The 18,326-nt window shown below is 48.0% G+C and overlaps 1 protein-coding gene across 1 annotated transcript in view; it reads right to left on the bottom strand.

Moving 5' to 3' along the window:
* LOC138745183 (early endosome antigen 1-like) overlaps positions 1-17,683 on the bottom strand; it is a 159,551-nt gene extending 141,868 nt beyond the window's left edge. Inside the window, exons 1-2 of the mRNA XM_069902240.1 lie at positions 17,671-17,683; positions 17,066-17,401 (exon numbers count right to left, since the gene is read on the bottom strand). Coding sequence (XP_069758341.1) covers positions 17,066-17,401; positions 17,671-17,683 — 349 coding nt within the window. The remainder of the gene's footprint in view (positions 1-17,065; positions 17,402-17,670) is intronic.
* Between the last annotated feature and the right edge of the window lie 643 nt (positions 17,684-18,326).

Genomic DNA, 18,326 nt, shown 5'->3' with positions numbered 1-18,326 from the left:
GGGAGGGAAGCTTACGGGAGGGAAGCTTACGGGAGGGAAGCTTACGGGAGGGAAGCTTACGGGAGGGAAGCTTACGGGAGGGAAGCTTACGGGAGGGAAGCTTACGGGAGGGAAGCTTACGGGAGGGAAGCTTACGGGAGGGAAGCTTACGGGAGGGAAGCTTACGGGAGGGAAGCTTACGGGAGGGAAGCTTACGGGAGGGAAGCTTACGGGAGGGAAGCTTACGGGAGGGAAGCTTACGGGAGGGAAGCTTACGGGAGGGAAGCTTACGGGAGGGAAGCTTACGGGAGGGAAGCTTACGGGAGGGAAGCTTACGGGAGGGAAGCTTACGGGAGGGAAGCTTACGGGAGGGAAGCTTACGGGAGGGAAGCTTACGGGAGGGAAGCTTACGGGAGGGAAGCTTACGGGAGGGAAGCTTACGGGAGGGAAGCTTACGGGAGGGAAGCTTACGGGAGGGAAGCTTACGGGAGGGAAGCTTACGGGAGGGAAGCTTACGGGAGGGAAGCTTACGGGAGGGAAGCTTACGGGAGGGAAGCTTACGGGAGGGAAGCTTACGGGAGGGAAGCTTACGGGAGGGAAGCTTACGGGAGGGAAGCTTACGGGAGGGAAGCTTACGGGAGGGAAGCTTACGGGAGGGAAGCTTACGGGAGGGAAGCTTACGGGAGGGAAGCTTACGGGAGGGAAGCTTACGGGAGGGAAGCTTACGGGAGGGAAGCTTACGGGAGGGAAGCTTACGGGAGGGAAGCTTACGGGAGGGAAGCTTACGGGAGGGAAGCTTACGGGAGGGAAGCTTACGGGAGGGAAGCTTACGGGAGGGAAGCTTACGGGAGGGAAGCTTACGGGAGGGAAGCTTACGGGAGGGAAGCTTACGGGAGGGAAGCTTACGGGAGGGAAGCTTACGGGAGGGAAGCTTACGGGAGGGAAGCTTACGGGAGGGAAGCTTACGGGAGGGAAGCTTACGGGAGGGAAGCTTACGGGAGGGAAGCTTACGGGAGGGAAGCTTACGGGAGGGAAGCTTACGGGAGGGAAGCTTACGGGAGGGAAGCTTACGGGAGGGAAGCTTACGGGAGGGAAGCTTACGGGAGGGAAGCTTACGGGAGGGAAGCTTACGGGAGGGAAGCTTACGGGAGGGAAGCTTACGGGAGGGAAGCTTACGGGAGGGAAGCTTACGGGAGGGAAGCTTACGGGAGGGAAGCTTACGGGAGGGAAGCTTACGGGAGGGAAGCTTACGGGAGGGAAGCTTACGGGAGGGAAGCTTACGGGAGGGAAGCTTACGGGAGGGAAGCTTACGGGAGGGAAGCTTACGGGAGGGAAGCTTACGGGAGGGAAGCTTACGGGAGGGAAGCTTACGGGAGGGAAGCTTACGGGAGGGAAGCTTACGGGAGGGAAGCTTACGGGAGGGAAGCTTACGGGAGGGAAGCTTACGGGAGGGAAGCTTACGGGAGGGAAGCTTACGGGAGGGAAGCTTACGGGAGGGAAGCTTACGGGAGGGAAGCTTACGGGAGGGAAGCTTACGGGAGGGAAGCTTACGGGAGGGAAGCTTACGGGAGGGAAGCTTACGGGAGGGAAGCTTACGGGAGGGAAGCTTACGGGAGGGAAGCTTACGGGAGGGAAGCTTACGGGAGGGAAGCTTACGGGAGGGAAGCTTACGGGAGGGAAGCTTACGGGAGGGAAGCTTACGGGAGGGAAGCTTACGGGAGGGAAGCTTACGGGAGGGAAGCTTACGGGAGGGAAGCTTACGGGAGGGAAGCTTACGGGAGGGAAGCTTACGGGAGGGAAGCTTACGGGAGGGAAGCTTACGGGAGGGAAGCTTACGGGAGGGAAGCTTACGGGAGGGAAGCTTACGGGAGGGAAGCTTACGGGAGGGAAGCTTACGGGAGGGAAGCTTACGGGAGGGAAGCTTACGGGAGGGAAGCTTACGGGAGGGAAGCTTACGGGAGGGAAGCTTACGGGAGGGAAGCTTACGGGAGGGAAGCTTACGGGAGGGAAGCTTACGGGAGGGAAGCTTACGGGAGGGAAGCTTACGGGAGGGAAGCTTACGGGAGGGAAGCTTACGGGAGGGAAGCTTACGGGAGGGAAGCTTACGGGAGGGAAGCTTACGGGAGGGAAGCTTACGGGAGGGAAGCTTACGGGAGGGAAGCTTACGGGAGGGAAGCTTACGGGAGGGAAGCTTACGGGAGGGAAGCTTACGGGAGGGAAGCTTACGGGAGGGAAGCTTACGGGAGGGAAGCTTACGGGAGGGAAGCTTACGGGAGGGAAGCTTACGGGAGGGAAGCTTACGGGAGGGAAGCTTACGGGAGGGAAGCTTACGGGAGGGAAGCTTACGGGAGGGAAGCTTACGGGAGGGAAGCTTACGGGAGGGAAGCTTACGGGAGGGAAGCTTACGGGAGGGAAGCTTACGGGAGGGAAGCTTACGGGAGGGAAGCTTACGGGAGGGAAGCTTACGGGAGGGAAGCTTACGGGAGGGAAGCTTACGGGAGGGAAGCTTACGGGAGGGAAGCTTACGGGAGGGAAGCTTACGGGAGGGAAGCTTACGGGAGGGAAGCTTACGGGAGGGAAGCTTACGGGAGGGAAGCTTACGGGAGGGAAGCTTACGGGAGGGAAGCTTACGGGAGGGAAGCTTACGGGAGGGAAGCTTACGGGAGGGAAGCTTACGGGAGGGAAGCTTACGGGAGGGAAGCTTACGGGAGGGAAGCTTACGGGAGGGAAGCTTACGGGAGGGAAGCTTACGGGAGGGAAGCTTACGGGAGGGAAGCTTACGGGAGGGAAGCTTACGGGAGGGAAGCTTACGGGAGGGAAGCTTACGGGAGGGAAGCTTACGGGAGGGAAGCTTACGGGAGGGAAGCTTACGGGAGGGAAGCTTACGGGAGGGAAGCTTACGGGAGGGAAGCTTACGGGAGGGAAGCTTACGGGAGGGAAGCTTACGGGAGGGAAGCTTACGGGAGGGAAGCTTACGGGAGGGAAGCTTACGGGAGGGAAGCTTACGGGAGGGAAGCTTACGGGAGGGAAGCTTACGGGAGGGAAGCTTACGGGAGGGAAGCTTACGGGAGGGAAGCTTACGGGAGGGAAGCTTACGGGAGGGAAGCTTACGGGAGGGAAGCTTACGGGAGGGAAGCTTACGGGAGGGAAGCTTACGGGAGGGAAGCTTACGGGAGGGAAGCTTACGGGAGGGAAGCTTACGGGAGGGAAGCTTACGGGAGGGAAGCTTACGGGAGGGAAGCTTACGGGAGGGAAGCTTACGGGAGGGAAGCTTACGGGAGGGAAGCTTACGGGAGGGAAGCTTACGGGAGGGAAGCTTACGGGAGGGAAGCTTACGGGAGGGAAGCTTACGGGAGGGAAGCTTACGGGAGGGAAGCTTACGGGAGGGAAGCTTACGGGAGGGAAGCTTACGGGAGGGAAGCTTACGGGAGGGAAGCTTACGGGAGGGAAGCTTACGGGAGGGAAGCTTACGGGAGGGAAGCTTACGGGAGGGAAGCTTACGGGAGGGAAGCTTACGGGAGGGAAGCTTACGGGAGGGAAGCTTACGGGAGGGAAGCTTACGGGAGGGAAGCTTACGGGAGGGAAGCTTACGGGAGGGAAGCTTACGGGAGGGAAGCTTACGGGAGGGAAGCTTACGGGAGGGAAGCTTACGGGAGGGAAGCTTACGGGAGGGAAGCTTACGGGAGGGAAGCTTACGGGAGGGAAGCTTACGGGAGGGAAGCTTACGGGAGGGAAGCTTACGGGAGGGAAGCTTACGGGAGGGAAGCTTACGGGAGGGAAGCTTACGGGAGGGAAGCTTACGGGAGGGAAGCTTACGGGAGGGAAGCTTACGGGAGGGAAGCTTACGGGAGGGAAGCTTACGGGAGGGAAGCTTACGGGAGGGAAGCTTACGGGAGGGAAGCTTACGGGAGGGAAGCTTACGGGAGGGAAGCTTACGGGAGGGAAGCTTACGGGAGGGAAGCTTACGGGAGGGAAGCTTACGGGAGGGAAGCTTACGGGAGGGAAGCTTACGGGAGGGAAGCTTACGGGAGGGAAGCTTACGGGAGGGAAGCTTACGGGAGGGAAGCTTACGGGAGGGAAGCTTACGGGAGGGAAGCTTACGGGAGGGAAGCTTACGGGAGGGAAGCTTACGGGAGGGAAGCTTACGGGAGGGAAGCTTACGGGAGGGAAGCTTACGGGAGGGAAGCTTACGGGAGGGAAGCTTACGGGAGGGAAGCTTACGGGAGGGAAGCTTACGGGAGGGAAGCTTACGGGAGGGAAGCTTACGGGAGGGAAGCTTACGGGAGGGAAGCTTACGGGAGGGAAGCTTACGGGAGGGAAGCTTACGGGAGGGAAGCTTACGGGAGGGAAGCTTACGGGAGGGAAGCTTACGGGAGGGAAGCTTACGGGAGGGAAGCTTACGGGAGGGAAGCTTACGGGAGGGAAGCTTACGGGAGGGAAGCTTACGGGAGGGAAGCTTACGGGAGGGAAGCTTACGGGAGGGAAGCTTACGGGAGGGAAGCTTACGGGAGGGAAGCTTACGGGAGGGAAGCTTACGGGAGGGAAGCTTACGGGAGGGAAGCTTACGGGAGGGAAGCTTACGGGAGGGAAGCTTACGGGAGGGAAGCTTACGGGAGGGAAGCTTACGGGAGGGAAGCTTACGGGAGGGAAGCTTACGGGAGGGAAGCTTACGGGAGGGAAGCTTACGGGAGGGAAGCTTACGGGAGGGAAGCTTACGGGAGGGAAGCTTACGGGAGGGAAGCTTACGGGAGGGAAGCTTACGGGAGGGAAGCTTACGGGAGGGAAGCTTACGGGAGGGAAGCTTACGGGAGGGAAGCTTACGGGAGGGAAGCTTACGGGAGGGAAGCTTACGGGAGGGAAGCTTACGGGAGGGAAGCTTACGGGAGGGAAGCTTACGGGAGGGAAGCTTACGGGAGGGAAGCTTACGGGAGGGAAGCTTACGGGAGGGAAGCTTACGGGAGGGAAGCTTACGGGAGGGAAGCTTACGGGAGGGAAGCTTACGGGAGGGAAGCTTACGGGAGGGAAGCTTACGGGAGGGAAGCTTACGGGAGGGAAGCTTACGGGAGGGAAGCTTACGGGAGGGAAGCTTACGGGAGGGAAGCTTACGGGAGGGAAGCTTACGGGAGGGAAGCTTACGGGAGGGAAGCTTACGGGAGGGAAGCTTACGGGAGGGAAGCTTACGGGAGGGAAGCTTACGGGAGGGAAGCTTACGGGAGGGAAGCTTACGGGAGGGAAGCTTACGGGAGGGAAGCTTACGGGAGGGAAGCTTACGGGAGGGAAGCTTACGGGAGGGAAGCTTACGGGAGGGAAGCTTACGGGAGGGAAGCTTACGGGAGGGAAGCTTACGGGAGGGAAGCTTACGGGAGGGAAGCTTACGGGAGGGAAGCTTACGGGAGGGAAGCTTACGGGAGGGAAGCTTACGGGAGGGAAGCTTACGGGAGGGAAGCTTACGGGAGGGAAGCTTACGGGAGGGAAGCTTACGGGAGGGAAGCTTACGGGAGGGAAGCTTACGGGAGGGAAGCTTACGGGAGGGAAGCTTACGGGAGGGAAGCTTACGGGAGGGAAGCTTACGGGAGGGAAGCTTACGGGAGGGAAGCTTACGGGAGGGAAGCTTACGGGAGGGAAGCTTACGGGAGGGAAGCTTACGGGAGGGAAGCTTACGGGAGGGAAGCTTACGGGAGGGAAGCTTACGGGAGGGAAGCTTACGGGAGGGAAGCTTACGGGAGGGAAGCTTACGGGAGGGAAGCTTACGGGAGGGAAGCTTACGGGAGGGAAGCTTACGGGAGGGAAGCTTACGGGAGGGAAGCTTACGGGAGGGAAGCTTACGGGAGGGAAGCTTACGGGAGGGAAGCTTACGGGAGGGAAGCTTACGGGAGGGAAGCTTACGGGAGGGAAGCTTACGGGAGGGAAGCTTACGGGAGGGAAGCTTACGGGAGGGAAGCTTACGGGAGGGAAGCTTACGGGAGGGAAGCTTACGGGAGGGAAGCTTACGGGAGGGAAGCTTACGGGAGGGAAGCTTACGGGAGGGAAGCTTACGGGAGGGAAGCTTACGGGAGGGAAGCTTACGGGAGGGAAGCTTACGGGAGGGAAGCTTACGGGAGGGAAGCTTACGGGAGGGAAGCTTACGGGAGGGAAGCTTACGGGAGGGAAGCTTACGGGAGGGAAGCTTACGGGAGGGAAGCTTACGGGAGGGAAGCTTACGGGAGGGAAGCTTACGGGAGGGAAGCTTACGGGAGGGAAGCTTACGGGAGGGAAGCTTACGGGAGGGAAGCTTACGGGAGGGAAGCTTACGGGAGGGAAGCTTACGGGAGGGAAGCTTACGGGAGGGAAGCTTACGGGAGGGAAGCTTACGGGAGGGAAGCTTACGGGAGGGAAGCTTACGGGAGGGAAGCTTACGGGAGGGAAGCTTACGGGAGGGAAGCTTACGGGAGGGAAGCTTACGGGAGGGAAGCTTACGGGAGGGAAGCTTACGGGAGGGAAGCTTACGGGAGGGAAGCTTACGGGAGGGAAGCTTACGGGAGGGAAGCTTACGGGAGGGAAGCTTACGGGAGGGAAGCTTACGGGAGGGAAGCTTACGGGAGGGAAGCTTACGGGAGGGAAGCTTACGGGAGGGAAGCTTACGGGAGGGAAGCTTACGGGAGGGAAGCTTACGGGAGGGAAGTTTACGGGAGGGAAGTTTACGGGAGGGAAGCTTACGGGAGGGAAGTTTACGGGAGGGAAGTTTACGGGAGGGAAGTTTACGGGAGGGAAGTTTACGGGAGGGAAGCTTACGGGAGGGAAGTTTACGGGAGGGAAGTTTACGGGAGGGAAGTTTACGGGAGGGAAGTTTATGGGAGGCATCAGGGGTACTTTAAAAAAAAACGCAGAGAGTTGTGGATGACTGGAAGCCCTCGCCAGGGACGGTGGTGGAGGCACATGGATGGAAGAAAAAGAGGGTTATGGGGTAGGGAGGGTTTAATGCTTTAAGGAATATATGGGTTGGCCCAACAAACCAGGGCCAAAGGGCCTGTGCTGTAGTGTTCGATGTTCTAAAAATGCGAAATGCTGCTCAAGATCATATCTACAGTTTCTTGCATCTTTTACAAGAGGCAGCACAGTTAAGAGTAGCAGTTAGTGTGATGCAATTACAGTGCCAGCAATCCAGTTTGAATCCAGTGCCGTCTGTAAATTGTCCCTGTGTTTGTGTGGGTTTCCTCCCACATTGCAAAGATATACAGGATTAGTAAGTTGACTGGTCACATAGGTGTGTTTGGATAGTGCACCCTGATGGGCTGGGAAGGCCCCTGTGACTGTTCTGCATTTCTAAAGTCAATTAAAATTTTAAAGAATGATCATCGCTTCAATTTTATTGTGAAAGAGTAATAAAATTGATCAGAGTAAACTGGGTCAGAAAGTGTACTCACACTTGGCATTGGAAGGAAAAGTCCATTTTAAAATAGCTCAAGCTGTTACACTGGGCTTCGGAATATCAATCTTGGAACCCATACACAACCGCCCACTAGTCATGTGCTTCTTGCTTGAGCTTCAGGTCCATAGAAGTAAAAATTGTCAAGAAAATTGTTTTTTTTTTCCCAGAACAGGAGAGGAAAAAAAATAATCAGGATTATACTCGTTCTGATGGAGATTGGTGCCAACAGTCCACAAGATGTGACTGCTCAGCATCTCTTCAGTGCTCTAACAAAATACATACGGTATTAGAAACCAGCACTTCATCCATCCAGGTGCAAAGGACCCTTTGGCCCAAGAGGTCTGCAGCAAGCACAATGCCAAATTAGACCCTCTCCTGTCTGCTCATGAACCATTTATCTTCCATTCCCTGCATTTTCATGCATCTCGCTAAAAGTTTCTTAAAAGGCTACTAACATATCAGCTTCCACCACTACCTCAGCAGCCTGTTCTAGGCACCTCGCACTGCTCCAAACACATCCTTTAATCTCAACTTTATCTTCACAAACTTGTGGACTGAAAACTACTGAGAAGCCCAAATAACCATTTCAACGACATTAAATTGACTGGCCCTCGAGTCACTATTTGTGCACAACATTTTACTCCATGTGCCAGTGACTCAAAAGGGCAAGTGTAGCGTGGCGGCATAGTTGAGCAACTGGACTAAGCATTTAAAAAAAAAGGCCTCAATGTAACACTGAAATAGTCAGAAAAGGCTATACAAAGATTTGCAAGTAGGAGGAAACATTTGTCCAACTCGAGAAGAGCCAAGTACCAATAATGAGTTCAAAGTAATGGTTGTGAAGGAACTCTGTCCTTGGATGTGAAAGGCACTATATAAAAAAAACCAGCTCTTCCTTTCCCAGATTTATTATTGCACAAGTTACAAATCCTGACTTTCGTGATACAAATAATTACTGGAACAAAAACACATTTTAAAACATGCATTTGGTTCAAATGTGCGTGATGCACCATAAATGGTCTGGTAAACAGGGCAAAAGTCTGTACAATTTAAAAGGAAACCAAACCAATGCACTTTGCTCTAACTGATACTGAACAGTCTGTCTGGATCAGGGTATTGGCTGCCAACCCAACTTCCTGTCAAGTACACACGCAATGCACAACTTGCCCCAAAAGATTATCAGTAGATTTGGAACACACCTCTAAAATTGCAAGTGTGATAAACTGTAGAGGAAAAGAATCAAGGTCACGCCACACAATGTGTATACAACAGTAACGCTCCACCTCAGTGAAGGAAATTTGCTTGAATTGCAGCCAATACTAACTACAACCAGTCGAATACAATTTTCTCATCACTGAAAGGCAATTAACCCCCCCCCCCCACCTACACAATGCAGGATGGCTATTACATCACCTTGTCAAGATACACAAAATGTTAAATTCATTTGGTCAACGAAACAAATGAACCATGAAGTCCAAAGCATGCACCGAGATAGATTTTCCAGTTCAGATGGCAATTCAAATAATTATTGGTGATAACTTGAAAGTCTTGTGTTTTCTTCTTTAAAACATGTGCAAGAATTTTCAGTGTTAACAGAATTCAAGTCAGTAAGAACATTTCCAAAGTGAATTAATGCACCTACTTTTTCCACATTTAAAAAAAACACCCTCAAAACATAATATAGAAAATAGTGAGTGGTTGCTTTAGCAACAACAGCTGGAATTCTGAATTACTGATAAATAGACATGTTCACGTTCCACCACATCAGTTAAATTTAGTAATTATTAAATGTGAAATCTAAAATTGTGAAACAATCCTACACTTAAGGATTGCTGTTAAAATCCATCTGGTTGACTAACATCCTCGGGTGAAGAAATCTACAGTCTTTATCTGGTCTAGCTGATCCTTTTACATAACCATATAACCATTTACGGAGTGGAAACAGGCCACGTTGGCCTTTCGAGTCCGCACCAGTTCACTGATTTTGTGCGCCCTCTTCAGGCATTGGTGATTTTAAGTGTATCTTTGAGAAGTTTAAGATCTATCCATAGGTTCTCTGTACTTTGGGTGTGAAATCTCATATTAAAATATTCAAAAGCATTGGCTTTGTGGGAGAAGCCAGTGAGTGGCCGTGGACAATAGCTTCTCAGACTGGAGGCCTGTGACTAGTGGTGTGCTGCAGGGATCGGTGCTGGGACCAGCGTAGCTTGTCGTCAGATCCACAATCTGGACAACAATGTGGTGATTGGATCAGCAAGTTTGCAGACAATACTCCTACTCTGTTCTATTGTCTAGTACTTATGGATAGATTTGCTGGATAGCACACAAAGCAAACTGTATCTCATTGAAACTTATTCCAATAGAGTATTTTGAGCCCAAATCCTGAAATGACTCCAGATAACGTCATAGAAGCCAGATAATGAATGGCCAGCTTTTTTTTTTAAATTGCAGACTCTTCAGATGATGCTAAACAAAAAAAAAATTGTTTGGGAATTTTTACTAATGCATTTCACAGTGGAACAAAATTCCCCAAAAGTACAGCTTTATTGAGAAAGTAAGCAAAGAATAAAGAAAGTGGCATTGATGTGGCAAAATTACAGGTATTGACAGTTTCAGCCAAAAAAAAAGCAATTTTGATTTGGTGCCCAAGCAGATTTTAGCAGGCACCTGCAAAGCACCAAGGCACTACCAAAATATCGTGCCAAAATCCTGAATTAGAACGAACCTTGAAATACTGGAAATTCAAGTTCTCCATTTCAGCTGTCTCAGTCACCAAGTTAAATTATAACCCTCTTAAAAACCAATTAGGTATACAATCTGAAGATCAGTATTTAATATCAACTGATTAAAGGGCATATATGACAAACTTACAGAAGCATACTTTTCTCCCAAAAAGAATTAATTGAGTATCAGGCAATGTTTCTTTTTTAATTCCCTCATGTTTCAACAGCCAACACTGCAGTTTACCCTATATTAAGTGCAACTCACTGGATTCCTTCAATGCACAGCGTATCCAAGTAGCTTCAAACATCCTGTACCTTCCTCCAAAACACAAAAAAAGACCACTAAGGTATATCTTGGACTCCATGTCACAGTTTTCAAGGATTACCAACAAGTGCACATACTGTGTCTCCATTTTCCAGGAGTACTTTTATACCCAACCACCAGCTGATTCAAGCATCGAATCCATGCTGCTGAAGACCCAACTGCGCTGGGTGGGTCACGTCTCCAGAATGGAGGACCATCGCCTTCCCAAGATCGTGTTATATGGCGAGCTCTCCACTGGCCACCGAGACAGAGGTGCACCAAGGACTGCTTCAAGAAATCTCTTGGTGCCTGCCACATTGACCACCGCCAGTGGGCTGCTATCACCTCCAACCGTGCATCTTGGCGCCTCACAGTTTGGCGGGCAGCAACCTCCTTGGAAGACGACCGCAGAGCTCACCTCACTGACAAAAGACAAAGGAGGAAAAACCCAACACCCAACCCCAACCCACCAATTTTCCCTTGCAACCGTGTCTGCCTGTCCCGCATCGGACTTGTCAGTCACCAACGAGCCTGCAGCAGACGTGGACATACCCCTCCATAAATCTTCATCCGCGAAGCCAAGCCAAAGATAAAAAAAAAAGAAAAATCTGTTTCATACTGGTGTTTGTACTGTGGTTTAGCCAAAAACTCAGTCCAGAGTATATAATATGAAAGGTTAAAAATGGCTGGAGTCCAAAAGGTTAAACATTCAATGTAGATAATGTATATGCTCATTTTTTAAAAATTACTCACTTCTCATGTAAATCAACCCAAGTGTTGCGCTTTTATCAGAAGCAATGAATGGTACAAATGGACTCAAGACTGGAACTATCTTGCATCAAATTACCATTTTGTACAAAGGAATATTTATTTATAAGAAGGAATCAAGATTGTTTTAGGAAATGAGGCTGGTGGGAGCAGATTAGGCATCATCCATGGAGAGAAATGGTCAGTCGATGTTTTGAGTTGAGATCCGTTAATCAAAAAATTAACTGACCATTTCTTCTTCCCCCAACTCTCGACCCTCCACGTTGACATCTCTGAAGGATAATTTTAAACCATAAATAAAACTGAAGTTATCCATCTTCAAGTCTTTCTTCTGACATCTGGCATACTTTTGGGGAGAAAAATAAACAAATTTACCCTAATTCTATTACTGCAATGTTGAACTAACTTGGCTTTCCACACTGCGAACCAACAAAGGCAATTCAAAGCCAAATCAAAATATCAAGGAATAAAACTTCGCCTTCAATTTTTTTTTGATTTGGAATTGTATTGGAACTCCAAACTCAACATACATTAGCAATTAACATTTGGAAAAATAAGCTTTATCAAGAGCCATTGCAATCTTTAAAATTAATCTATAGTTCACCATCCTATATTCTCACTCAAAAACTTTTCTCATTAAAAAGCCATTCTCCCCCACAGTTAAACACACAGGAAAGCAAAATGATGAAATTGTGATGTATCCCAAACCTTGAGCATTAGATTTAAGAATTTAAAAAACCCATTCGTAATACTTTATCTCAGTCTTTTGTAAAAAAATGCAGTCCTCTTCTGCTATTGTGAAAAGACATGAAATCTGCCAAAGCTATTTTGAAGTTACCATGGACTTCAATAATAGTTAATGACATGACGGAGGAAAACATCCAGAAGCAAAGTGTGCAAATGCAGGATGAACATTTGTTGCTCATTACACTAGTCTTTTTTTCTTTTTCTCTTTGGCTTGGCTTCGCGGACGAAGATTTATGGAGGGGGTAAAAAGTCCACGTCAGCTGCAGGCTCGTTTGTGGCTGACCAGTCCGATGCGGGACAGGCAGACACGATTGCAGCGGTTGCAAGGGAAAATTGGTTGGTTGGGGTTGGGTGTTGGGTTTTTCCTCCTTTGCCTTTTGTCAGTGAGGTGGGCTCTGCGGTCTTCTTCAAAGGAGGCTGCTGCCCGCCAAACTGTGAGGCGCCAAGATGCACGGTTTGAGGCGTTATCAGCCCACTGGCGGTGGTCAATGTGGCAGGCACCAAGAGATTTCTTTAGGCAGTCCTTGTACCTTTTCTTTGGTGCACCTCTGTCACGGTGGCCAGTGGAGAGCTCGCCATATAATACGATCTTGGGAAGGCGATGGTCCTCCATTCTGGAGACGTGACCCATCCAGCGCAGCTGGATCTTCAGCAGCGTGGACTCGATGCTGTCGACCTCTGCCATCTCGAGTACCTCGACGTTAGGGGTGTGAGCGCTCCAATGGATGTTGAGGATGGAGCGGAGACAACGCTGGTGGAAGCGTTCTAGGAGCCGTAGGTGGTGCCGGTAGAGGACCCATGATTCGGAGCCGAACAGGAGTGTGGGTATGACAACGGCTCTGTATACGCTTATCTTTGTGAGGTTTTTCAGTTGGTTGTTTTTCCAGACTCTTTTGTGTAGTCTTCCAAAGGCGCTATTTGCCTTGGCGAGTCTGTTGTCTATCTCATTGTCGATCCTTGCATCTGATGAAATGGTGCAGCCGAGATAGGTAAACTGGTTGACCGTTTTGAGTTTTGTGTGCCCGATGGAGATGTGGGGGGGCTGGTAGTCATGGTGGGGAGCTGGCTGATGGAGGACCTCAGTTTTCTTCAGGCTGACTTCCAGGCCAAACATTTTGGCAGTTTCCGCAAAGCAGGACGTCAAGCGCTGAAGAGCTGGCTCTGAATGGGCAACTAAAGCGGCATCGTCTGCAAAGAGTAGTTCACGGACAAGTTTCTCTTGTGTCTTGGTGTGAGCTTGCAGGCGCCTCAGATTGAAGAGACTGCCATCCGTGCGGTACCGGATGTAAACAGCGTCTTCATTGTTGGGGTCTTTCATGGCTTGGTTCAGCATCATGCTGAAGAAGATTGAAAAGAGGGTTGGTGCCAGAACACAGCCTTGCTTCACGCCATTGTTAATGGAGAAGGGTTCAGAGAGCTCATTGCTGTATCTGACCCGACCTTGTTGGTTTTCGTGCAGTTGGATAATCATGTTGAGGAACTTTGGGGGACATCCGATGCGCTCTAGTATTTGCCAAAGCCCTTTCCTGCTCACTAACAGGACAAAGCTACCCACATGCAGTTGATCATTTCACTGATAAGTTGTTGAGACAAGACACTCCTTGGTCTCCGATTTCTATTGTATCCAGGTGGGAAGAGAAACAAATCTAAATTCTACTACCAGATTTTTTTTCAGGGATAAAGTTTCAGCAGAATTCCCCCCCCACCATTCAAAAATCTGTCTGACTTCCAAGTTTAATTAATTGCTTCTTAGCACAGAGGTTTACATTACAAATCCAGAGATTACTACTTGCCAAATGTTCCAGTTATCCATGTGAAGAAACATGCCTGTTCCTATTCAAATTTGACAGCAAGTCCAAAAGCATATTAAATTGCAACCAGTGTCGTTTTCATGTAATACAGCTACAGATGACATCTGTTTGTTGCCACTTTCATTTCTATTTGAAAAGGACTTTTAAAAATTAAAAATGACAGAAAACTGATAAAATTACCCATTTATAATTATCCAAGACTACAAACTTCTGCCAGTCCAGCAGATTAAATCTTTTACAGAAAGAAAGAGGTGAAATGCAATTGAAGAATAATTTTTTTTGTCTATCATAGACCAGGTCAAAAATGATTCCTGCACATCACGATGCAATACACAAATTGTTCATTTATTCCCAACTACACTTGATAAAAACCTTAAGCTTTGGGAAAAAAAAATAGTTTATAGTTAGTAGGCAACTCAAAACATGCTGGTCTTTATTTCAATAAAGTCTCCAAGGTAACAAAGTCTTGCAACAACTATGCACTGCATGCACATCCGAGAGGAGTATGTGAAGCTTTGGGTTCCATAGCTCAAGGAAGATGCATCTGCCTTGGAGATGGTGCACTTGAACTCATTATATGGATTTATGCAAGGAAGAAGCTGTCAACGAGAGTGATTTCACTCCAGTTCAAAATGAGAGAGGCAACTCCATTGAGGTACACCGAGATCAGAGACATTGACAGGCTCTTTTCTCTGAGCGAGACTCACTTGTTTGGACTTCGGAAAAGAAGGCAGTCAATTGCAGCACTCTAAAAGGAATTTCTCCTTGTACTAAATGACAATTTTGGTGGGTGGGAACCCCGCACAAACAGGGAGAATGTACAAACTCCTGACAGAAAGTGCTGGATTTGAATCTGGGTCACTGGGGCTGTTACAGCATTATGTGCTAACCGCTGTGTGCAACCAATAGCAATTAACATTTAAATGCTTTTGGTGGCAATCCTTGCTCATCCCAACAAATTAAGAGACGGACAGAAGGAGGAGCTTTATGGCAATGAAGAACTGTCTACCAGAAGCCTAGCCAAGGAAAGAAACTTCAGTAAAAGTTCAAAAATCTGGATACTAGAATTCTAGACCATGCTAGGATCCAGACCTCTCAAAAACTCTCATCTGAAATCCTGACCTCATGATATTCTGGACTTTTTGAAAGCACTCTGCTTTTGTGTTCATGAAATGCCACAGATACACAGCGACAACAAGCGACCATGCGGAAGTCGCAGGTATGGAAGCATTTTTTATCTGAAAAAAAAATGCTTCATTAATAAAATATCAAAATTTACTTCTTTAATCATCCTAAATTTGAATTTTAGAATACTGCCCAAGAATCCATAAAATATAAAAATCCAGACTGAACCAATCTCTATGCAGTCTGTATTTTAGGACTTATACTATAGGTCTTTTATTTAAAAAAAAACTTTCTTCATAGCTTCTTGTATTCGCTTAGCATCCTCTGTTATTTGAAACTTGGCCCTGGGGAAATACTACAAGTGGTGTACTTTCATTAACCGGGACAGTAGCTACACAGGTGGGGCAATGATGGAGTGGCTCATTTATTCAAAAACTGAAAATGTTGAAACAGCTCACAATCTGGTTGAAGGGAAATAAATTCCAATGTAACATTTGAAATTCTGCTCAACTACCTAAAAAGTAATTCAGAAGCTAATTTGAGACATTAACGTTGTTTTGAACAGCTGACAGATGACACAGGAAAGAGGTTTGTCCAGGCCAGAAGAAAGGAAGAGTGGCTTACTGTTAGATCACGAGGGAATCCTGCAATTTTAGCAGCTGCTATAATAGTGAATAGCTTTCACTTTTAAAGTAAACCATATAACAGTTTACGGCGTGGAAACAGGCCATGTCGGCCCTTCAAGTCCACGCCAGTTCACTTGCCAATGCCCCAGGCCAGAGTTAGTCCCAACAGTGTTTACATAGGATGGCGGCCACTTCCCCTCTTAGCCATGAAAATATTCACACTCAGGAAGGATCACCAGAAATCACATCTCCAAATCATCAACGTATCACCTCCAGGGTTCCCAACGCAGCAGAATTTAAATGAAATATCCAGTAGTCCAGTGTTACTTTCAGGTTACCGTAATCTCTCAAGACATTCCACCACAAAAGGAATTGCTTTTATTCAGTATTTACTTAAAAATAATCTCGTCAGAATTTGAGTAAAGCCAGAAATTCAATTACCAGGCCACCATGCATCAAGACTGCCGTGATGAACCTACGTTGGGTAGAATGTCAAAACATGCTAAACTTTTAATTCTTTCACTAAAATATAGAGCATTACAGCACAGAAACAGGCCCCTTTGGCCCTTCTCATTTGTGACATTTTTTTTGGCCTCGTCCCACTGGCCTGCACCTAGTCCATCATCCTCCATACCGCTCACCCCCTCCCCAACCAATCCATGTATGTGTCCACATTCTTCAATGTGAAAATTGAGCCCTCATTCACCACTTCAGCTGGCAGCTAGTTCCACATTCCCACTACTGTGTGAAGTTCCCTTTAATGCTCCCCTAAACTTTTTCCCTTTAACCTCTGGTTTGTATCACACCTACCTTCAGTGGAAAAAAGCCTACTGATATTTACTGTCCCCCTCATAATTTTAAATATCCCTATTAAATCTCCCCTCATTCTTCTACGCTCCAAGAAATAAAGTCCTAATGTGTTTAGCCTTTCCCTGTAACACAATTCCTGAAGCCCGGGCAACACCCTTGTAAACTCTTTCAATCTTATTGATATCTTCGATATACTGTGGCAAATATCCTGGAAATGTTCAAGAAATATAGTGCTTACAACACGAGGCTATTTGTGTGCACTTAAAAATCAACACTCCAACCTCGTCAACATTGCAAACAATCCAGTTCACAAAGAAAAATGCAACTTTCCACCAAGATTAAAAGAATTGTTTTAATCATAGCAAGTTTCGACTGATTTTGGCCCAAAGCAACCTTGCAAAGTTGTGAACAGACTGAACTTGCTCATCAAAAAAAAAATCACCAGATTTAGAATATCCCAGACCATCATTGTTTTTTTAAAAAAAAATCTTGTTATTTACCTAAAAAAATATTAGACTTGGGACTCCCTTTCTCCACTGAATAGATTATTAGGATGGCACAGTTAGTGTAGTGGTTAGAGCAACGCTGCTGCAGCCCCAGCAACCGGGGTTCATATCCCGTGCTGTCTGTCAGGAGTTTGCTCGTTCTCAGTGTTTGCATGGGTTTCCTCCCACCATTCAAAACGTACAGGGGTTGTAGGTTAATTGCGTGTCATTGGGCAGCACAAGTTTGTCTAAATTTTTTTTAAAATTCTTTGGCCTTACCAGTGCAATATTCTTTACCACTATGCTGTGGCACTGTGATTTGTCTGTAGACAATGGGCTCAGATTCCAGGATGTTTTCATCATGGCGATACCTTGTTGGCTTCTCATTGGGCGTCCCCCTGGAACGGGTTCCATTCCGCCTTTCGAAAGTATCTATTTCCTCAAACACGGCTGCTTTGTCAAAGAGTGCCAAGTTGCCTTCAAAATCAAAATCTGTATCTAGGATGACTTCAATTCCATCCCCAAAACATTCATCATCCTTATTTTTCATGGGTCCATTCTTTACTCCATTTTTCTTTGGTGTCACTTGATTAGGAATCTTGCTGCTTGCAGACCCTAAGTAGAAAGAAAGGCGGAGAACAATGTTTAATATATTTAACATGTATGTAAAAACAAGAAGAGTTCTCCCTGTTAATTTCAATTATACTTTGCAACTCAGCTAGAGCATATTCAATAAGGTCACCATATCTTTAAAAAGAATTTGAAGTGCTGGGCAATATGACATCGATCCCATCACTAACCTCTACCCCTGGTTGATCTCTCTCAACTCAATTCTTCCAAACTTATCCAGTTTCCTCTTAGATATACACGTCCTTTCAACTCACCTGGACACCACATTCCATTATCTTTCAGTTACATAACATACATAACAATTACAGCACGGAAACAGGCCATTAGGCCCTTCTAGTCCGCACCGAACCAAACACCCCTTTCTAGTCCCACCTCCCTGCACAATGCCCATAACCCTCCATCTTCTTCTCATCCATATACCTGTCCAACCTTTTCTTAAAGAATACAATTGACTCCGCCGCCACTATTTCTCCCGGAAGATCATTCCACACGGCTACCACTCTCTGAGTAAAGAAGTTTCCCCTTATGTTACCTCTAAACCTCTGCCCCTTAACTCTTAACTCATGTCCTTCTACGCAGGTTCTCTCCAAGATTTATTCTATTTTGTGTAACAAATTCTCAACCATAATGGGAACATCTCAAGGTGCAGATAATCTGCCAGTATAGCACTAAAATGGACAAAGATTTTGCTTTCTGAACACTTTTGGGGTTTTTTGTATGGATTATGGGCTGTTGATCACGAAGGTCCACATAAAATTTTCCTATCGTGTACTTAAAAAAAAAATATAACCTATTTTTGTGATTTCCAGTCATATTTGAAGTCTACGTCAAAACCATGATGTGCAACATGTCACTGAAAATTCATTTTCTCCATTTGCACTTCGACATCCTCCCTGCTGATCTTGATGCA

Source organism: Narcine bancroftii, chromosome 11 (assembly GCF_036971445.1).
Source record: "Narcine bancroftii isolate sNarBan1 chromosome 11, sNarBan1.hap1, whole genome shotgun sequence".
In the NCBI taxonomy this organism is placed as follows: domain Eukaryota; kingdom Metazoa; phylum Chordata; class Chondrichthyes; order Torpediniformes; family Narcinidae; genus Narcine; species Narcine bancroftii.
Note: the sequence above shows the minus strand (reverse complement) of the source record. Positions and strands in the feature narration are given on the sequence as shown.